The 23,235-nt window shown below is 41.1% G+C and overlaps 3 protein-coding genes across 3 annotated transcripts; all 3 read right to left on the reverse strand.

The window, feature by feature from the left end:
- Positions 1 to 11,462: 11,462 nt before the first annotated feature.
- On the reverse strand, positions 11,463 to 13,493 carry LOC124636614 (putative serine protease K12H4.7). The gene has a single exon (XM_047172779.1). The coding sequence runs from the start codon at positions 13,491 to 13,493 to the stop codon at positions 12,078 to 12,080; it is 1,416 nt and encodes a 471-aa protein (XP_047028735.1). The 3' UTR covers positions 11,463 to 12,077.
- A 3,526-nt stretch (positions 13,494 to 17,019) lies between these two features.
- Positions 17,020 to 18,592, reverse strand: LOC124636616 (putative serine protease K12H4.7). The gene has a single exon (XM_047172782.1). The coding sequence runs from the start codon at positions 18,584 to 18,586 to the stop codon at positions 17,177 to 17,179; it is 1,410 nt and encodes a 469-aa protein (XP_047028738.1). The 5' UTR covers positions 18,587 to 18,592; the 3' UTR covers positions 17,020 to 17,176.
- LOC124636615 (putative serine protease K12H4.7) lies at positions 17,020 to 23,206 on the reverse strand. Its single transcript, XM_047172780.1, has 2 exons — positions 21,739 to 23,206; positions 17,020 to 17,121 (listed from the first exon to the last, which is right to left on the reverse strand). The coding sequence occupies exon 1, from the start codon at positions 23,204 to 23,206 to the stop codon at positions 21,794 to 21,796; it is 1,413 nt and encodes a 470-aa protein (XP_047028736.1). The 3' UTR covers positions 17,020 to 17,121; positions 21,739 to 21,793.
- Between the last annotated feature and the right edge of the window lie 29 nt (positions 23,207 to 23,235).

Below are 23,235 nucleotides of genomic sequence, written 5' to 3' on the forward strand. Positions count from 1 at the left end.
TCCAGGCATGCGTGAGAGTGTATTCTAAATTTAAATTTTGGAGAAATGCTAAGAAACTGGTTAGACCTTGCTTGGTACTAAATCCTGGTAGAAAGTTCGTCGGCGTTTTAAAAAGTTTTTGACGTGATTTTCAGAAAACTGATAATGCAGTTTTAATTAATGATTAATGGACCTTTCTTTTACATCAAAACATTTTTAAGAACTATTCGTCTTTGATAAAATTGTCACCTGCTTTAAATGGTCTACAATGATGGTTAATGGCAATGTTAAGAGTTTCGGTATTTTTGTGTAAAGCGTTGTATTGTTTAGATTTGGTTCCAACGCGGTTTAAAATATTCCTTTCTCATAAATAAACACAATTTAGAGGAGTCTCAGTACTTTGGGCTGCGACAAAACCAATTTAAAGTTAGCAGTGCCGATCACAACAAAGACGAATTCGGATTTGTAGACAGTAGTACAAATCCGAATTCGTCTACGTGGCCGATATAGACACTATACAGTGTAATAAGTATTTAAGTATGTGTAAGAATGAGAATGTGGTATTTCTATAGTACATTCGAGCGTTATATAATACTTGAATGCTTTGCCAGTGTATTCTAAACCCAGAAAAACAAAAGCGGTTTACCCGAATGGCCAATCAGGCCCATGATTTGCCACAACACTCTCAACGGAAAATTTTGCCCAAAACACTAAAAGCCGGCAAACTCGGCCAAAAACATGCGACATCTAGTTTAACATAGATTGATTGACGGAAGCTGTTCGTGATTGAGATGGATTCGTTGCTACATAATTGAATTTTGTGCTCTGATCCATTTTGTCCGGGATTTTCCGACTTTACCCAATTCGTTGACCATTAATTGTGTGCCTTTTGTTCGATCCTTATCTGTTGGATTGCAGTTCCTTGAAGGTCGATTACGGAGGTACTATTTTTGAATCTGATTTCTGCTTGGTTGTAGGTACCTACGGAATTTTAGTTTGGGAATATGGTTCCAAGTTCAATTATGTATATGGTCTTATTAAATACCCACAGACATCATTTCTAACACGCAATTTTAGAAATGAAGTCTCTAATAAGCAGCTATGTACACTTCCCGAAATCTTCAAATCTTCAAACAACCTAAGAATTCATGTTTTCTGATGATCATTATAAAATAACAATAAAAAATGTTAAAAGATCTAAATTCAAGACATTCCAAACTGCTACAAAATAAATTAAGTAACCAGTATCCATTTTCGTCGTCAGCCTCTTAAGTGATTAATTGTGAAAGCTACAGTTAAACACAAAACGTTACAATGGTTAATTTTGAAACTTTCCTGTTGACAAAAGATAACTTTTGCATTGGAGTTAATAGACGTCTTGTTGCGTCTTAATGGTTTGGTGAAGGGTATGAAGACAGAAACAATATTTACAAAGTTATTCTGAGCTTGGTTTTATGGAAAAAACTGAAACTTTTTTCAGATTTCAGAAAGTTAATGTTAGTATATTTTTGAATTCTTTTTGTTTAATGTTATTATAATTAAACCACGACATTACTATTAGTAATGATGAATATTTTATTTCAATACAAGCTACTCATGTCATTTAGTTCCTAATTTCTGTTTATACCTCGCATTTAAATGAAGTCTCCAAACGTAAAACGACAGTCGTATTTCTTTTTACCTTTTTTGGGGATCTAAACGTTCGAGGAATGACGGCGCACCGAGCGATTCACGATTCAGTAAATTTTACAACGAAAAACAAACCACGAACCCTCATTAAAATATACCTGGGACCCGCAATATCAGGTGACTTTTCATATTTCACATAATCACATTTTTAGGGTTCCAAAACGAAATGGTAAATAAAAAGCTTGTTGTGGAATTTTTGCATACGGGGCACCGCGTTGGCAGAAGACGAGAATAAAAAGCATTTCCATGTTTGATGTTAACTTTCAAAGAGGTAAAGAGAAATTAGTGATTTGCAATACGACTACGTAGAGACAGGATACAATAATTTTAAAGCAAACAGGTAACTATTTAAAATTACAGTGCAGTCTAGAGTCTAGAAGAACAACAACAGTTGTTCAAAAAAAAATATCGCACTATGATAGTAACTATCATAGTGCGATATTTTTTTAGTAGGCACCAAAAGAAGAAAATAATATCTTATCCAAAATTCAAAATACTTATGTTCGGAACCCTGAACAGAAACTGTCTGACTCACATACAGACAGTTTTTAAAAAACAGAGTTTCAAAAGTTAGAAAAAAGGCCGTGTCACTTTTCAAAGTTCGTCATCTTTTGTTTAAAACTTCAATGAAACTGTAGTAGGTGCGACACTCGTTATAAGTTTCAAATAGCTTGCTCGAAGTGTGCTAGACTTTGTTATGACGAGTTTACTTTATATACCTGGTTTTATAACAATGTTATTTTGTTTTGTTGACGGTGTTTGTATTCGTTGGATGTATAATTTTTATTTATCTATTTTTAAACATATGTACAGCTATCGTCGCACGCTTAGTAAAAATTTTGATTGTAAAAGTCCAATAATATGCAATAAAATGGCTGGAATCATTTTCTGGGATTTCTTACCTACAATCTTTTTTTAGTGGGAAATTCCCGCTGTGGGTGCTGCGTACGGAAGAGTCGGACTTACTGACCCAAACCAGTTTTTTATATGTTCTAAAAACCCACCATGATCCTTCTACAGACCTTTAGGCTCCATGGTTGCAATAACTCTTTTAAACAATCCTGCAGCCACGGCAGGCTATAGATACTACAGGATTCTAACTAATTGTAAGCTTAGTTTGAGAACGGATATCTCGTAAACCCTTTTTAAAAAGTCTGCCATTTTTGAACGTAGGTAAGCTAAGTAAGAAGCTCAAAAGTTAAACAGGTCTCGTGTACTTCAGGCAAATAATGTAATGAATTGGCCTGTAGCCTGTATAAAGTAAGATTGCGCAATAATTCTGTTTGAGGGTATCGTGCAGTCACAAGACATGATTACGTTACTAAACGGATCAGTCATCGTGGTGCTGTAAACTTCGGCCCGACTGTACTTCTAACCCTTTATGGTGGGGCTATGAAACTAACGATCATACAAATCTATACTAAGATTATAAAGCTGAAGAGGTTGTTAGAACTGCTGAACCGATTATTACAATAATTCTTTTACAATTATTACAATACAATAATTCTATTACAATAATTCTTTCAGTATTACATAACCCCCATATATAGCAAGAAAGGATATACGTTAATAAATGGCCTAACTAACACACAGGCACAGTATAAATATGTATCTATTATTTAAACTGTGGCTATAGACTTATTCTCAGGGTGCGCGGAGTTTGAGTCGTAATTTTTCATATCAATAAAATTTTACATAATTATTCCATACTAGCTGTTGCCCGCAACTTCGTCTGCGTGGGCAATATAGAATAGTCAAAATACTACTTATCCCGTAGGTGCATTCTTTCACGTGACAGTATAATTAGGATTAGCACTTAGCAGTCGCATAGATTCATTGATCAAGGTTGTGTTGTGGATGTGACCATTTATCTAAACAAAAGAAGTAAACTTTATGACGTTGTGAATATCTCTGGATCTAGTCAGCCAATTTGGGAAATTATTACGTATGGTGCGTAAGTAATTTTCACAGGAAACAGCTATAATCTATGTCTATATGCTTTGAGTCTGACAAAGCTGTCATTTGTACATTTTCTGCAGCTGCTGCGACTAATCAGAAGCCAGAAAATCTGTCAGTCTTACCATGGATATCGTCTTGTGTAGTTGACTGGATTGAAGATAGGTAGATAGGTAGTCGCTCCAAGCAAAATATTGGTACTCAAACAGATTCGGTGACTGGAAGCCAACACCAACATAGTTGGGGAATAGCTGGATGGATGATAAAATGAGTCATCATCATCAGCAGGCGCATAGGGTAGGATAGTTTCACTACTGGGGAGAAACACTTGTATGACGGGGATTTTCTGTGCACTTACTCACTATGGTAAGGCTGACCCCACATTAGGCGTGCGTGATCCTCGGGCGTGTGAGTAGCGCGGGCGTCGCGAGCGCGCTGCGTGAACGTCGCGTTTTGCTGCCCTGCGGCATGCGTGAAGAGTGCAAGCGACGCGCTCGCGGCGAGCACGCGGCGCTCGAGTTGCGTTCTTACCCCTTCGCCCGCTATCCCCGCCGCCCGCTAAACGCCTTAGCAGTTAAACGTCAAGGAGAGCGGCGCGTGCGCGCTGCGAGCGCGCTGCAAATGCCGCAGGGGAGCAAAACGCGACGCTCACGCAGCGCGCTCGCGACGCACGCGCGGCGCCCGCGCTACTCATACGCCCGAGGATCGCGCACGCCTAATGTGGTGGCCTAAGCCGGGACTCCACCGAAATGTTTGCATTAGTTCACGAATAGGCAAAATGTACGTATTTGTGCGAGTCCACTTCATGTGTTCGTACTTGAAACCTGCAGTTTTGCCAAGATTTTCAAAATGTACGCTCGCAATTTGCCATTTCTTGGTGGAGCCAGCAAATCAAAAGAAACATAAGTGTTATATACTGTGCATCACTACCGCACACCGGGAAAATTTCGCTATTGCGGAGGACGTTTATATACCATATTTTGTGTCACACGTAAATAGGACGACAGTAAGTATCCACCGAAACACTTTCAAAGATCTGATGAACAAACAAATCAGACCTGACTTGGTCACCTGGGGCCAATCAGAGCTCTATGAAGCGATCATACGCTTTGGCTCCTACTGTTATTGTGGTTTCTGAAAATTTAATCACCTCATTCAACGATGAATGTAATTCTGATGGTACTATTAAGAACACTTGCTTAGCGCAGAAGCTGACGTTAGCAGGTCAACTCTTTTGACTTCTCGAATAGGATACCATTGGTTTTTGTGCAATGCACACCTGCAATGCATTCTGGATTAGGATAGGATATAGGTGGATAGGATTTGCAACAGAGAACAATTCTGTCTTTGTGATTAAATGACATCAAACGTAGTTTTATATAAAAGGTATAACACAGGGTTTGTTACAAGTCCAAACACGTTGTTAGAAATATAGTTCGTGTAATAAACAAAACACAAGTTTACAACAATAGGTATAACCAAAAGTAACTTAATCAGAATTTACAATAAAAACTCAACGCGGAGCACCGCGGAGGAAAAATCAAATCTCGCGTCCGAATCACACGGCGGTCGGGTGGCTCTCTTGCGCGTCACGGGCTGCGCCGCTGCGCGGGGACCGGCGGGGTGAGGGTCGCGGGTGTCGCGGTAGTAGCGGGCGCGGGGATGCGGCCGCGTTCCGTTAGCTGCGCGGCGCGAGACGTATGGCTTTCAAAAACCCCGCGCTACAGTCTCCCCCTCTAGTCCAGCTAGTGTGCCCCCACAGCTGGACTAGCCTAGGTACCTGCGCGGCCTACCACGCTTACGTTTTTCGCGGACCGGCGGTTCTACTTCACCATTATAAGGCGTCAGGTTCGAGACGTGGAACCTCCCAACGCTCCCCCCGGTCTGGATATGCTCTAAGCTGTACGTAGTGGGGCTTACGATCGTCCCGATCCTATATGGGCCGTCACGGCGCGGGATGAACTTTGCGGACTGTCCGCGGCCCGCATCGTTCGGCCCTTGTGTCTTTGGCAAGACGAGGTCACCTACCTTATAGTCCGGCGGTGGCCTCCGCTTCTTGTCGGCATACTCCTTCTGCGCGGCTTGAGCCTCCTCGTGAGTGTCCCTGGCCTGATCCAGGGTGGCCGCCATCTGTTTTAGGTAAGGAGTAATGCTGGGTACAAAATTATCACTCTCCACGACAGCCCTCATGCCCGGCCAATAGTACCTGGCCCGGACACGGCTCAACGTGCGCTCTACTCCGAAGTGACCGGCTGTAGGCGCATCGTGAAGGTCAACCAATACTTGCCTGCGGTCCTGCTCTGGAACAACCAAACAGCAGTCTTCTCCGTCGTCTGGTTCCAAACTGTACCTATAAAGGATTCCATCAGACATCACGTAACCCCGATCTGACCATGGTCTCCCCCTAGAGGGTTCGTCGGACTCCATGTCCTCGATGATTTTACGAACCTCTGGATCCAGGAGCTGATTGCTGCGGACATCAGCGCCGCTTCTCTTCGGCATGTCCACAATCGTCGTGCGTAGTTCACATTCATCCGGGTCGTCCGGACAAACGGGTCGCGATAGTGTGTCCGCCACCACGTTCGAACGACCGGGAGTGTATTCGATAACAAGATCGAACTCTTGTAATGTAAGGGCCCACCTTGCCAGTCGGCCGCTGGGTGACCTTTGACTCATAAGCCACCGTAGGGGTTGGTGGTCTGTCCTAACTACAATCTTCGCGGTCTCAACGTAACCGCGGAACTTACCAAGTGCCCATACGACAGCGAGGGCCTCGCGCTCGGTCGTTGAGTAATTTCTCTCGGCGCTGGTGAGAAGTCGGCTCGCATATTCAATCGGCCTCTCGTCTTGGCCCTCCCCCTGCATAAGAACTGCTCCAAGGCAATACGCACTACTATCAGTGCAGAGTACGTACGGCTTCGATTCATCAGCCTGACGCAGTATGGGAGCGGTCACAAGAAGAGACTTGATGCGCTCGAAGGCCTCCTGTTGCTCAGCGTCCCATTGCCAGACACTGGACTTCTTCAACAGGTTCGTGAGAGGTCTCGCGACTTCTGCATAATTGTTAACAAAACGTCGGTACCAACTCGACGTCTGCAAGAAACATTTCAACTGCTTAACGTTCCTAGGGGCAGCCATGTTATCGATAGCTGCCGTTTTATCCGGATCTACCTGGATACCACTTGGCACGATGATGTGCCCCAGAAACTGAACAGATTCCTTGGCAAAGAAACTCTTGTCTCTATTTACCCTTAACTTAAACATTGCTAGACGATCGAAGACGACCTCCAGGTCTGCCAGGTGCCTCTCGAAAGGTCCAGGAGACAGCACGATCAGATCGTCTAAATAACAAAACAGCTCAACCCCCTTTAGGTTGGAGCGGAAACGGTCCATCAACCTTTGAAAAGTTGCCCCGGAATTCCGTAGGCCCATTGGCATTCGTTTGAATCTGAATTTTCCAAGCGGCGTCGTGAAGGCCGTTTTGTCCTGGTCTTCTGCGCAGACGCTCACCTGGTGATATCCGGACCGAAGGTCTAGCGTGGTCATGTACTCACTGGTCTTAGCAGCATGCAAGACATCCTCAATGCGTGGGAGCGGGTATCGGTCTGGCTCTGTTACTGCATTGAGCTTACGGTAATCAATGCACAACCTCAGACTCCCGTCCTTCTTACCTACCAGTACAACGTTGGATGCCCAGGGCGACTCGCACTCTTCGATGACGTCGTCTTGCAGCAGTTTATCCAACTCCTTCTGCAAGGCCTCTCTTTTGGTCTGGGACATACTATACGGTGGACACGCAATAGGTTCTTGGTGTGGACTCACCTTTATCCGATGCGTAGCAAATTCCGTGGGCGGTCCGTTGCGCGCGAACTGCGGCGCACGACTATCAATAAACGAGTCGAGCGAACGTCGCTGCTCGGGGGTTAACTTACAACCTTCATCCGGGCGCAGCGTCAACTCCGACGGCGCGGCGTACATCAGCCCCGTGTCAGACGAGGCGGGCCGCTGCGTATTCGCATCGCTTGCACTAAGAACATACGAGTAAACAAAATTATAAACGACATCGGGATCATCCGCGAATGTCCAGACGCGGCGGGCGACGTCAATTATTATTCCCGCCCGGGTCAAAAAATCGACCCCTAGTAATGTCTTGGTGTTTGCCCCTGGCAACACTAACATTGGGCAAACAATTTCACGACCTTCAATGACAATACTTACCTCGGCCGACAACAAGTGCCTCCACCCTTGTGTTCCGTCAGCAAGGTGAACGTACCTTTTCGTGTCGCTGAAACTTACTCCGGAGTCAACTAAAAGACTATGTGTTGCACCCGTATCCACCACGGCCACGCCGTGACGGCCCATAACATTTATATCTACCATCGGGTATAATTCCCGCGATGTGACGTTATTGATGCGTACGTAACTCGAATCGTTATCACTAAAATTATTAAACGACGCTTCGACCGGTTTTGTACTTTTATTATTACATACGTCACATCGGGACTTCACGACGTCCGGCTTACCACATCCGTAACACCGCAACCTACTCGCGAAGGGCGGCCCGATGCTTGGCCCCGCACCTGACGCCTTATCACCAGTCATCTTATCGCGGTGACGACAATCATCACTAAGATGCCCGAAAGAACGACAATGCCTACAACGCGATTTCGACTTATTATGGTTGCGCGTCGCGGTCTCGGACTCGGTCCCCGTGTTATCGGTAGGTATCTTAGATAACGAATGTTTGTTTTGATTTTTCTTCAATTTAAAATAACTTTCCTCCGCGATTCTGGCGCAATACAATAACTTATCTAAGCTTACTATACTATCGCGGGCTACACGCTTAATTACACGTCTATGTAGTAAACCGTAACACATATCTATTTGTAATTGTTCATCTAGCTTATATGGTAGCTTTGCGATTAATGCACGCACTTTGCATATGAAAGAATCAACACGCTCGTCGTCACGTTGCTCGGCGGCGTAGATCTCGCGAAGTACCTGATGCGCGGGCTGCGCCACGCCGTAGGTATCGCGCAGGCGCGCGAGCGCGTCGGACCATGTGCTCACCGACGCCTTCACGCCGCGCCACCACACCGCTGCCTCGCCCTCCAACAACATAGGAAGACCTCGAAGGGCGTGAGCGTCGCTGATGGCCGTGCATTCTTTATATATCTGCACGGAATCCAGGAACGCCTCCAGGACCTCGGCGTCCTTGGAGGCTCCGGTAAACCTCGCCGTGCACTTGGCGAAGTTGATGCCGGCGGCGGAGGCTCCGCTCGTGCCGGCGTCGGCGCGGCTCGCGCTCGTGTCGGCGCGGCCCGCGCGCGCTGCGGCGTGTCCCGCATGCGCATCGGCGCGGCTCGCGCCTGCGTCGCCGCTGCTCGCGGCCGCGGCACCCCCGTTGCTCGCGCCGGTGTCGCCGCTGCACGCGTTCGGTTGAAGAGAGGCCCCGATGGGAGTGGATGTCCTAAACTCGCCGGTGGACGTCAATGCTGTGATGAGGCTTTTGTTCGCCTCCATCTGCGCACGCGTAATCGCCTCGATTAGCGTGGATAAAAATTGATCCGTGGGCTGCATTGTGGGGTGCGGCGCTGTCGGTGCCGTGCTGCTGGATCTCGCGGCGTCCCCGCGACCAAGCTCCACGACGCTGTCCTCGTCTTCCGTGAGCGTGGCGTCGTCATCACGTCTTCGCTGCCGGAGTGCTTCCTGCCTCGTTAACGGCATTTTGGATAGGATAACGCGTGGTTGCACACTTCAACAGTTCGCACAAATCACACAATGTTCACAGCTTGCACGTGTTACTCACTCAGTCAGTAGGTAAGTTCGTGCCACGAGTAGGGCGCCATTATAACACAGGGTTTGTTACAAGTCCAAACACGTTGTTAGAAATATAGTTCGTGTAATAAACAAAACACAAGTTTACAACAATAGGTATAACCAAAAGTAACTTAATCAGAATTTACAATAAAAACTCAAAGCGGAGCACCGCGGAGGAAAAATCAAATCTCGCGTCCGAATCACACGGCGGTCGGGTGGCTCTCTTGCGCGTCACGGGCTGCGCCGCTGCGCGGGGACCGGCGGGGTGAGGGTCGCGGGTGTCGCGGTAGTAGCGGGCGCGGGGATGCGGCCGCGTTCCGTTAGCTGCGCGGCGCGAGACGTATGGCTTTCAAAAACCCCGCGCTACAAAGGTGTTTTTTTAGACTTGGCTCGGGTCTTACTGAGACTGTTCGTAATCGTGAACAGTGTATTTGCGATCAGAAGTTGAAAGTTAATGTTAACAATTACGCGCCGCATACCAGAGACATGTGTCTCTGGTATGCGGCGCGTAATTTGTACGTTTTCAGACGCATAAAGCATTTTACGTGTGTATGGTATTAAATCGAGAAAGCTCCCATTTCTTATCTGCACTTTGTATCTGGGCTTGTTTTTAAAGCTACAGAATCCTACATTACCTACCTCACGCTTAGCAGCGCTTGCGAGAGATAGATCCTCATTTCTTCTAGGATTAAGTTTACATATTTTGCATCAGAAAAAATAATTAAAGTCTACTTAATACTACTCCCTCAAAGTAATTTGTTTTAAGGCCACCACATTAGTGGAAGATAAGCTAAACTATGTTTATGAAAAAATCCTGATATGAACTCCATCTGTAACTTTAAATGATAATTAATTGTTCCACTAAAGTCATCATTTTTGACATAATGTTCAAAAAATAATTTAGATGGCACCGTTTTAAATTTGGCCGAGAACTATTAATTTTCCTTTCATCTAGGTAATAATTATAGTTGGATTTTGATGTGGCACGGCAAACTAACAAACACTATTGAAATGTCTATCGAAAAATTACACTTCGTGTTAAAATATGGTGAATTACGGAAAATACACAACTCCATCTGTTGAAATAATAATCCTCTATAAAGAATGTATGGTAATATTGTCATTCCACCTCGCTCCTTTGACAAATTGATGATGTATTTTATTTACCACAGATGGAGCTACTTTAACCTTGGCTAAACAAAATTTTCATATTTTTTTTTTCTTCCGAAGTTACTTATAAAGGTGTGATTTTCTGTGTAAAGATTAATAATAGGCCGATCAACTAATATAAGTACAACATTCAAATGTACAGTTTTGACAAATAGATTGCGTGTCGTAATATTTTACATCTTGAATTCACAAAATTAATCATATCTTTTGATAGAGTGAATCGATTTCGATGAAACAAAAACTAAGTAATACCCCAAGTTACGTAGAGTTTTTGTATATAAGCATTGTCTGCATTTAATTCGTAGATTTTACGTGAATCGCGAACAAACAAACAGATAAACAGACAAACAGACAAATAGACAAACAGACAAACAGACAAAAATGACAAAAATGATGGAAATGGGTTCTGTTAGTTATCCTTTAACATGCTGGCTATTCTTTTTGTCAGTTTCTTCAATGTACAAAAATTACTTTTCTACAGATTTATTATATGTATAGAGTATAGATTTTGCATTATCTCGAAGCCACGCCGGTTAATATTGTATGCACCTATGTAATGTATATATTTCTCGCTTGTTTCATAGCCCAACACGAAACAAACAGTAAAAAGAAATAAGGGTATGACAATCTAATGTAAGCTCTTAAAGTCAGCCCTCAGGCGATGTTCCGTTTTATATACTTACAATTACATTATAACATTAAACAATTTCTTATATTTCAGTTCCTTTGATGGGCTTGCTGGAAATTGGCTGACGTTCTTAGATGTATTTGATGGAAGTTGGAAGAGACCTCATTGGGAAAGAAAAATAAGTACCTCATATTGAAGTGAGTCTGACACTTTATGTAACTGGTATATATATAAAGTGTCAGATGTCAGTGTCTATCTGGTACACACGTCAATGTGTGTAGTATATCCGTTACGTTTCGAGAAAATATATAGAAAAGGACTTCTGTGTTCGTCTTTGTTTAAGCTTGTACATTTTGTTTACTGGTCGCCCAAATGACGGACCTTTTGAGAATAAACTTTTTGGGTTTAATTATAACTGACGTGGAATTGGTGAACAATTTCGCCAAAGGTGTCCCGGCATTAAATGGAAATTTCCCAACGAGGGCTTCATCAAAGATTCCACACAAATTGGAAGGATATTAAATATTTGAAAATCAAATTCTAATTTATCAACGTCCACCAACGTCCAACATAAATAAATAAAAGTAGTAGAATTTTCCCCAATTCTGGTTATATGCCTGGAACCACACCTAGCCAACTCACTTTGATTTCCGTTGCGTGATGGTCAGTTTTGCAAAATTTTTCCATGGAACAAATCCAACATATTTTACTGCAGCGAGATTATAATTTAAATTATCTTCTCCATCGGAAATATTATAAGCACAATCGGACTCGAAACATGTAAAAGTATTTAACTTTTATGGAAGTAAAGATTTAAGGCGTTAACTAATTCTTATTATGCTACGCCTATCCATTTCTTCAGTAATTTTACAATTTGAATCCTAGCTGCCGTTATATTTTTGTTTTCTGTGTTGTATGGGTAGCTCTGGTCAGCGCAGTGTGAAGCGCCTTCGATGTATATACTTGGAGCATCTGGCGAAAGATCGTGCAGGACGCTGATCCTATGCCATGGGTCCATGTCGCCATTGGTAAACACCACATTCGTCACATTAGGAGTCAGACCTCCATAAATCTTGTTCGTTTTAATGACCCCTTGCTTTACTCTCTCCTCGTCGAATTCTACTCCATACAAATCCTTGCAATTTTTATAATAATAGTCAACTGGCAGAATATTACCAAACATTGTTTTGTTCGATTCCACGGTCTGGAAATACCCAAATTCTGTACATGTTTGATAGTACCAGGAACGATGCTTAGGGTGCACTGCTTTTATATGTTCGTTATAATCAAAATCAAAGCAATCATTACTTTTCCCCATGTTGAAACGATTGTGTTTAATGTCGGCGAAACTAAGATTCATCTTACAGGCTGCACTTGGTTCATCTGGCTTTCCATACTGAGCTTCAATGGCGTAAATATTCAACGCCACCTCAAAGAACAATTGCTGATTTTCTAGAATTGTCATATCTGTGTTTTCACAAATATTTTGTTGCTTTTTAAGGTTTTTGATTCCCTCTGGAGTTTTTAGTAATTCACGGAAGGTATTAAATTTTTCAATAGTCCTATTGATACAATCATGTGGTCTGTATTTTTTGAAAGTATCCGTGACTTGTTCGTAATATTCATTAAAATTTGCTTTGGCGAGTACAGGAGCGCTGCTGGCTAGCGCTGCGTCAACTAGCGTTGGGTACAGCAGTTTCATCCAAGCCGCTAAATTTCCAGCATATGATCCACCGATGACGATCACTTTGGAATCCTTAAAATCCGGAGATTCTTTAATTGTAACAAGCAGATGAGCGGCATCTGCAAGTGCTTGTCTAGAACTAAGGTAAGCAAGATTTTCTGTGCTTAGATCATTATTAGGTGTACTATCTCCATAATATCTATGTTCTAGCTTGAACAATGCTGCACCTGTATCTTCAACTATTTGGTCAATAACTGGTCGAAATTCCGGTCGCTGATTTGATGAGTTAATCATTGCTGCCCTTGAGCAGTCTAGTCTATCTTCTCCATTCATGTAGAAAACGATTGGTCCTCCTGGCTTCCAGAAGTCAAGTATTTTATGATACTTCATCTTGAAGGTGCGCTGATCAGTTTCGTTGAAGTGGTCGAGGGGTTGCTCTATCCAGAATGTAGGCGAATCTCCACACAAACATGGTAAATTTTCATGTCTCAAGTGTATGAAACCATAGACTTGGTTAATTACATAGAGCAGTATTAGTATTTTCACTCTTGAAAAGTACATTATCATAGCACTGCTTGTCTTACTGATTGGAGTTTATGTGAATACCTTTTTATACTACAATTTGTACTTATGAGTTATTTTATCAGGGTTAAATATTTTTGTCGATACTGATGTTTTAAACATTCAAGTTATGGTGCGACGATATTTTGTAATGCTTTTAAATAAGAGATTGTTTTACACTATTATTCTAAAGTATTGGTAGCCAGAATGATGGATGGTGATTTATCCTTGGCAATTATTTAAATGTATAAACTTCAGTGATATATCATCATCATCAATATAAATTCAGATGTTTGATGTCCGCTGCTGAACAAAGACTCCCCTTATTGATTATAAAAGATAAATAAAACAACAAAGATGTATAAAACAGATATTAATACTATGCATTGAAAAACTCATCCTCATCGCTGTCAGCGAGTATCTCGCCCTCAAGGCTGCCACTTTGGATGGCCAGCCCTTTGGTCTAGTGTAATTTAATTGGAATTAACACCCCTTTATGATAAAGTTGGTAACCCCTGGCATATAAAAAATAGTGAAAATTCGAAACATTTCGTGTAGTGGAAAAGTATGCGAGTTCGCAGTAAATACAAATATTTAAAGAATTTATAATTCCAATCATGGAACATACCTATAAGGACTATAGTTCGGCCATTCAGAGAATGCGTTCCTGACACGTCGCGATTGAACTGACGACGTAACTTTGCAATGGCGTTGCAGTTACGATAAAAATATTTTTGCTGGTTGTTTACCGTTTTAACAATTGAGGAGCATTAAAACAACATTATTATATCAATAATCAATGAATGTAGTTACGTCGTCAGTTCAATCGCGACGTGTCAGGAACGCATTCTCTGAATGGCCGAACTATAGTATTGAAATTGTATTGATAAGACAGCATACATGTGCACGGGTCTGGGTTCGATTTCGGTTCGCAATCGTAACAAGGATTTTTCTAGAAATTCACGAGGTTCTTTTTTTTTATTTTGTGATGCACTTACTATCTGTTGATTTATTCCTAAAGATGTTAACTACTTACTAAAGATTTAGAGAGAATTTTGACGTTAGCCCAATACAAGAAATGTAAAATTTCTATCTATATATTAGGAGGTGTGTGTTCCGTACCGCATGACGCAGGTCCTCACCGGACACGGTTGTTTCGGGAGGTACCTGCACCGAATCGGTCGTGAGGAGGCGCCCGGGTGTCACCATTGTGCGGACAGCCCCGAGGACACGGTGGACCACACAGTCCATGTGTGCCCCGCATGGGAGGGGCACCGCCGGGTCCTCGTCGAGGCTTTGGGCGGCGGCGACCTCTCGCGTCCGGCCCTGGTTCAGGCCATGGTCCGGGGCGAGAGGGAATGGGATGCCGTCGCCTCCTTCTGCGAAGCGGTCATGCTCGAGAAGGAGGAGGCGGAACGCCAGAGAGTTCGCACCTCTCATCCCGGCCGCCGCGCTGGACCAGGTGGACACCATGGGCGCCGGGTGTCGCGAGATGACTCCCGGCCACCGTAGGCGTGGGTCTGTGGGCGGTGAGTTCGGGAGGCTCATCGTCCCTCTGTCTACTTAGACGACAGACCCGTGTCGACGGCGCGCGTTGTTCCACGCGCTCCTCAAAGAGATGTCAGCCACCCCAGAGGGGCCCAGCAGGGCCAAGGCCTGCCGGGGCTGCGGGTTGTTCGAAAGAGATACCGCGGCCCTGGTACATAAAAGGCCTATGACGGAACACGACGGTTTTTAGTCAGTAAGAGTCTGACACTCCCTCTCCGCTGCTAAACCACAGCGGAAGGGGTCATTTGATGATTTTTGACGTCGTTAAAAAAAAGAGGTGTGTGTTTGTTTTGGTTGGATGTATAATTTTTATTTATTTATTTATTTTAACCTATGTACAGATATTGTCACAGGCTTAGCCTTATATAATAATTTTTGATTACAAAAGTCCAATAATATGGAATAAAATGGCTGGAATCAGCAGGGGTAAGGGGTTTAACTATCATCTTTTTTCTGGTCATCATCAAATGACCCTTCCCACTTTGGGTGCTGCGTGAGAAAATGTCAGACTCGTACTGCCTTATAAACCGTTAGATTTTTTCAATCTGTGCTAAAACCCACTATGTTTTTATGGATGAAGCCCTTTGGCTCCAGAAAAAAACATAGCGTTTGTACCAGGGGCGCGGTAAATCGTTTAACAATCCTGCAGCCCCGGCAGGCTATAAACCTTCAGTGTCCTAACAGACTAAAAGCATAGTTTGGCAAAGCATGTCCCTAAACCCTTTGCAACTTTTCTGCCGTTTTCTTAGAAGCTCAAAATTAAACAGGTCTCGTGTATTTCAGGCAAACATTGTAATGAATTTGTCTGTAGCCTGCATAAAGTAAGGTTGCGCAATAATTCTGTTTGAGGGTATCGTGCAGTCACAAGATATGATTACGTTGACTGAATGGATGAGCCAATGTGGTGCTGTAAACTTCGGCCCGACTGTACTACTAACCCTTTATGGTGGATCCATAAAACTGGCGATCAACAGAAATCAATACTACTATGTTGAGGAAGAAGTTGTTAGAACTACTGAATCTATGCCAAAAATTCAGTATTAGGTGTAGCAGATATACCATAGTAAATATATATTATTTTAGCTGTCCATATAGGCTTATTCTCCAGGTGCGCGGAGTAGTTCCTTTTAACAACACAAATCTAGAGCTTTTTATATTATTAACCTTAATAAGATGTACAGCGTCATGCCTTCTTTCGTGTCGTAATTTTAAATTCAATATTCAGAATATAATCGCGAAGCCACGCCGGTAAATGTACCTATGTATCTCTCGCTCGTTTCATAGCCCAACACGAAACAAACAGTAAGAAGAAATAAGGGTATGACAATCTAAGTAAGCTCTTAAAGTCAGCCCTCAGGCGATGTTCTGTTTTACATACTTACAATAACATTATAACATTAAACAATTTCTTATATTTCAGTTTCTTTGATAATTATACTTGCTGGAAATTGGCTGACGTACTTTGATATATATTTGATGGAAGTTGGAAGATACCTCATAGTTAAACAGTGGGAAAGAAAAATAAGTAGGTATCTTATATTAAAGTGAGTCTGTAGTGAGTAATTGGTATACTATCTGTTACACACGTCAACGTTTATAGTACATCCGTTACGTTTCGAGAGAATATATAGAAAAGGACTTCTGTGTTTGTCTATGTTTAAGCTTGTACATTTATTTACTGGTCGCCCAAATGACGGACCTTTTGAGAATAAACTTTTTGGGTTTCATTATAATTGACGTGGAATTGGTGAACAATTTCGCCAAAGGTGTCCCGGCATTAAATGGAAATTTCCCAACGAGGGCTTCATCAAAGATTCCACACAAATTGGAAGGATATTAAATATTTGAAAATAAAATTCTAATTTATCAACGTCCACCAACGCAATAAAAGTAGTAGAATTTTCCTCAATTCTTGTTATATGCGTGGAACCACACCTAGCCAACTCATTTTGGTTTCCGTTGCGTGATGATCAGTTATGCGAAATTTTTCCATGGAACAAATCCAACATATTTTATTGCAGCGAGATTATAATTTAAATTATCTTCTCCATCGGAAATATTATAAGCACAATCGGACTCGAAACATGTAAAAGTATTTAACTTTTTTGGAAGTAAAGATTTAAGGCGTTAACTAATTCTTATTATGCTACTCCTATCCATTTCTTCAGTAATTTTACAATTTGAATCCTAGCTGCCGTTATATTTTTGTTTTCTGTGTTGTATGGGTAGCTCTGGTCAGCGCAGTGTGAAGCGCCTTCGATGTATATACTTGGAGCATCTGGCGAAAGATCGTGCAGGACGCTGATCCTATGCCATGGGTCCATGTCGCCATTGGTAAACACCACATTCGTCACATTAGGAGTCAGACCTCCATAAATCTTGTTCGTTTTAATGACCCCTTGCTTTACTCTCTCCTCGTCGAATTCTACTCCAAACAAATCCTTGCAATTTTTATAATAATAGTCAACTGGCAGAATATTACCAAACATTGTTTTGTTCGATTCCACGGTCTGGAAATACCCAAATTCTGTACATGATTGGTAGTACCAGGAACGATACGTAGGATGCATTGTTTTTATATGTTCGTTATAATCAAAATCAGAGCAATCTTTACTTTTCCCCAGGTTGAAACGATTGTGTTTAATGTCGGCGAAACTGAGATTCATCTCACAGGCTGCACTTGGTTCATCTGGTTTTCCATACTGAGCTTCAGTGGCGTAAATCTCCAACGCCACCTCAAAGAACAATTGCTGATTTTCTAGAACTGTCATATCTGTGTTTTCACAAATATTTTGTTGCTTTTTAAGGTTGTTGATTCCCTCTGGAGTTTTTAGTAATTCACGGAAGGTATTAAATTTTTCAATAGTCCTATTGATACAATCATGTGGTCTGTATTTTTTGAAAGTATCCGTGACTTGTTCGTAATATTCATTAAAATTTGCTTTGGCGAGTACAGGAGCGCTGCTGGCTAGCGCTGCGTCAACTAGCGTTGGGTACAGCAGTTTCATCCAAGCCGCTAAATTTCCAGCATATGATCCACCGATGACGATCACTTTGGAATCCTTAAAATCCGGAGATTCTTTGATCGTAACAAGCAGATGAGCGGCATCTGCAAGTGCTTGTCTAGAACTAAGGTAAGCAAGATTTTCTGTGCTTAGATCATTATTAGGTGTACTATCTCCATAATATCTATGTTCTAGCTTGAACAATGCTGCACCTGTATCTTCAACTATTTGGTCAATAACTGGTCGCCATTCCGGTCGCTGATTTGATGAGTTGATCATTGCTGCCCTTGAGCAGTCTAGGGCATCTTCTCCATTCATGTAGAAGACGATTGGTCCTCCTGGCTTCCAGAAGTCAAGTATTTTATAATACTTCATCTTGAAGGTACGCTGATCAGTTTCGTTGAAGTGGTCGAGGGGTTGCTCTATCCAGAATGTAGGCGTACACACACATGGTAAATTCTCATGTCTCAAGTGTATGAAGCCATAGACTTGGTTAACTACATAGAGCAGTATTAGTATTTTCACTCTTGAAAAGTACATTATCATAGCTCTGCTTGTCTTACTGATTGGAGTTTATGTGAATACCTTTTTATACTACAATTTGTACTTATGAGTTATTTTATCAGGGTTAAATATTTTTGTCGATACTGATGTTTTAAACATTCAAGTTATGGTGCGACGATATTTTGTAATGCTTTTAAATAAGAGATTGTTTTACACTATTATTCTAAAGTATTGGTAGCCAGAATGATGGATGGTGATTTATCCTTGGCAATTATTTAAATGTACAAACTTCAATGTCATTAATATCATCATTCATTCATCATTAATATCAATTTAGCTGTATGATGATCGCTGCTGAACAAACACTTCCCCTATTAATTATGAAAAGATATGTATAAAACTACTATGCATCGAAAAACTCATCTTCATCACTGTCAGAGGGCCATCTTGCTCTCAAGGCTATCACTTCGGATGGTCAGCCCTTTAGTTAAGTGTGATTTGATTGGAATTAACACCACTTTATAACAAAGTTGGTAACCCCTGGCATATAAAAGATTGTGAAAATTCGAAACATTTCGTGTAGTGGAAAAGTATGCGAGTTCGCAGTGAATACAAATATTTAAAGAATTTATAATTCCAATCATGGAACATACCTATAAGGACTAGTATTGAAATTGTATTGATAAGACAGCATACACGTGTAGGCACGGATCTGGGTTCGATTTCGGTCCGCAATCGTAACAAGGATTTTCAGAAACTCACAAGGCAGCCCGGGGTCTGGATTTTTTTTGTGATGCACTTACTATCTGTTGATTTATTCCTAAAGATGTTACTACTTACTAGAGATTTGGAGAGAATGTTGATGTAAGCCCAATACAAGAAATGTCAAATTTCTATTTATATATTAGGTGTGTGTTTGTTTGGCTTGGATGTATAATTTTTATTTATCTATTTATTTTAACCTTTGTACAGATATTGTCACAGGCTTAGCCATATATAATAATTTTTGATAACAAAAGTCCAATAATATGGAATAAAATGGCTGGAATCAGGAGAGGAAAAGGGTTTAACTATCATCTTTTTTCTGGTCATCATGAAATGACCCTTCCCACTTTGGGTGCTGCGTGAGAAAATGTCAGACTCGTACTGCCTTATAAACCGTTAGAATTTTTCAATCTGTGCTAAAACCTATGTTTTTATGGATGAAGCCCTTTGGCTCCAGAAAAAACATAGCGGGTGTACCAGGGGCGCGGTAAATCGTTTAACAATCCTGCAGCCCCGGCAGGCTATAGACCTTCAGTGTCCTAACAGACTAAAAGCGTAGTTTGGCAAAGCATATCCCTAAACCTTTTGCAACTTTTCTGCCGTTTTTTTAGACGCTCAAAATTAAACAGGTCTCGTGTATTTCAGGCAAACATTGTAATGAATTTGTCTGTAGCCTGCATAAAGTAAGGTTGCACAATAATTCTGTTTGAGGGTATCGTGCAGTCACAAGATATGATTACGTTACTAAACGGATCAGTCATCGTGGTGCTGTAAACTTCGGCCCGACTGTACTTCTAACCCTTTATGGTGGGGCTATGCAACTAACGATGATACAAATCTATACTAAGATTATAAAGCTGAAGAGTTAACCTACTAAACCAATTAAAATAATTCTTTCAGTATTAGATAACCCCCATATATAGCAAGAAAGGATATACATTAATAAATGGCCTAACTAACACACAGGCACAGTTTAAATATGTATTATTTAAACTGTGGCTATAGACTTATTCTCAGGGTGCGAGGAGTTCGTGTCGTAATTTTTAATATCATTAAAATTTAAAATTTTCGTAATTATTCGATATGTTGCATTATCTCGAAGCCACGCCCGCCGGTTAATATTGTATGCGCCTATATATCTCTCGCTCGTTTCATAACCCAACACGAAACAAACAGTAAGAAGAAATAAGGGTATGACAATCTAATGTAAGCTCTTAAAGTCAGCCCTCAGGCGATGTTCCGTTTTACATACTTACAATTACATTATAACATTGAACAATTTCTTATATTTCAGTTTCTTTTATGTCCTTACTGGAAATTGGCTGACGTACATTGATATATATTTGATGGAAGTTGGAAGATACCATACCTCATAGTTAAACAGTGGGGAAGAAAAATAAGTACCTACCATATTAAAGTGAGTCTGTAGTGAGTAATTGGTATACTATCTGTTACACAAGTTAACGCTTCTAGTACATCCGTTACGCTTCGAGAGAATATATCGGGTGTGTCGTTCATAATCACATTAAATGAAATGCGTTAATATACTGGTTAATATATGTCCATTAACACAAAGATAAAAGATAAATACGTAAAAATAAAAAAATGTTTTTTTCAAACAAAGTAAATGGAATAAAAATGTGCAAAAATTAGAACACTATATAAAAGTCAGTCATTACAAACAACTGAAATTCTCCCTTGAAAATATACAGTTGTCAACTGATCAAAACATACGATACTCCTAACTTTATCTCTGCTTTACACATGATGTTGTAAATTATAAAAACGAAAAATGACTCCTGTGGTTAAACCACTGAATGGATTAGGTTATTTTTTTTACAATTCGCCATAGAATATCTTAAAGTATATGCGATATGATTTAATGTGATTGTGAACGACACACCCGATATAGAAAAGGACTTCTGTGTTTGTCTATGTTTGCTTGTACATTTATTTACTGGTCGCCCAAATGACGGACCTTTTGAGAATTAACTTTTTGGGTTTAATTATAACTGACGTGGAATTGGTGAACAATTTCGCCAAAGGTGTCCCGGCATTAAATGGAAATTTCCCAACGAGGGCTTCATCAAAGATTCCACACAAATTGGAAGGATATTAAATATTTGAAAATCAAATTCTAATTTATCAACGTCCACCAACGTCCAACATAAATAAATAAAAGTAGTAGAATTTTCCCCAATTCTTGTTATATGCCTGGAACCACACCTAGCCAACTCATTTTGGTTTCCGTTGCGTGATGATCAGTTATGCGAAATTTTTCCATGGAACAAATCCAACATATTTTATTACAGCAAGATTATAATTTCAATTATCTTCTCCATCGGAAACTGGTTTTTGGTACGAACGTTAAAATTTAAGCACAACCACCGTGATTTAAATATTATAAGCACAAATCGGACTCGAAACATGTAAAAGTATTTAACTTTTTTGGAAGTAAAGATTTAAGGCGTTAACTAATTCTTATTATGCTACTCCTATCCATTTCTTCAGTAATTTTACAATTTGAATCCTAGCTGCCTTTATATTTTTGTTTTCTGTGTTGTATGGGTATCTCTGGTCAGCGCAGTGTGAAGCGCCTTCGATGTATATACTTGGAGCATCTGGCGAAAGATCGTGCAGGACGCTGATCCTATGCCATGGGTCCATGTCGCCATTGGTAAACACCACATTCGTCACATTAGGAGTCAGACCTCCATAAATCTTGTTCGTTTTAATGACCCCTTGCTTTACTCTCTCCTCGTCGAATTCTACTCCAAACAAATCCTTGCAATTTTTATAATAATAGTCAACTGGCAGAATATTACCAAACATTGTTTTATTCGATTCCACGGTCTGGAAATATCCAAATTCTGTACATGTTTGGTAGTACCAGGAACGATACGTAGGATGCATTGTTTTTATATGTTCGTTATAATCAAAATCAGAGCAATCTTTACTTTTCCCCAGGTTGAAACGATTGTGTTTAATGTCGGCGAAACTAAGATTCATCTCACAGGCTGCACTTGGTTCATCTGGTTTTCCATACTGAGCTTCAGTGGCGTAAATCTCCAACGCCACCTCAAAGAACAATTGCTGATTTTCTAGAACTGTCATATCTGTATTTTCACAAATATTTTGTTGCTTTTTAAGGTTGTTGATTCCCTCTGGAGTTTTTAGTAATTCACGGAAGGTATAATTAAATTTTTCAATAGTCCTATTGATACAATCATGTGGTCTGTATTTTTTGAAAGTATCCGTGACTTGCTCGTAATATTCATTAAAATTTGCTTTGGCGAGTACAGGAGCGCTGCTGGCTAGCGCTGCGTCAACTAGCGTTGGGTACAGCAGTTTCATCCAAGCCGCTAAATTTCCAGCATATGATCCACCGATGACGATCACTTTGGAATCCTTAAAATCCGGAGATTCTTTGATCGTAACAAGCAGATGAGCGGCATCTGCAAGTGCTTGTCTAGAACTTAGGTAAGCAAGATTTTCTGTGCTTAGATCATTATTAGGTGTACTATCTCCATAATATCTATGTTCTAGCTTGAACAATGCTGCACCTGTATCTTCAACTATTTGGTCAATAACTGGTCGCCATTTCGGTCGCTGATTTGATGAGTTAATCATTGCTGCCCTTGAGCAGTCTAGGGCATCTTCTCCATTCATGTAGAAGACGATTGGTCCTCCTGGCTTCCAGAAGTCCAATATTTTATGATACTTCATCTTGAAGGTACGCTGATCAGTTTCGTTGAAGTGGTCGAGGGGTTGCTCTATCCAGAATGTAGGCGTACACACACATGGTAAATTTTCATGTCTCAAGTGTATGAAGCCATAGACTTGGTTAATTACATAGAGCAGTATTAGTATTTTCACTATTGAAAAGTCCATTATCATAGCTCTGCTTGTGTTGCTGAATATAGTTT

The sequence above is a fragment of the Helicoverpa zea genome, chromosome 14 (assembly GCF_022581195.2).
Source record: "Helicoverpa zea isolate HzStark_Cry1AcR chromosome 14, ilHelZeax1.1, whole genome shotgun sequence".
Taxonomy (NCBI): Eukaryota; Metazoa; Arthropoda; class Insecta; order Lepidoptera; family Noctuidae; genus Helicoverpa; species Helicoverpa zea.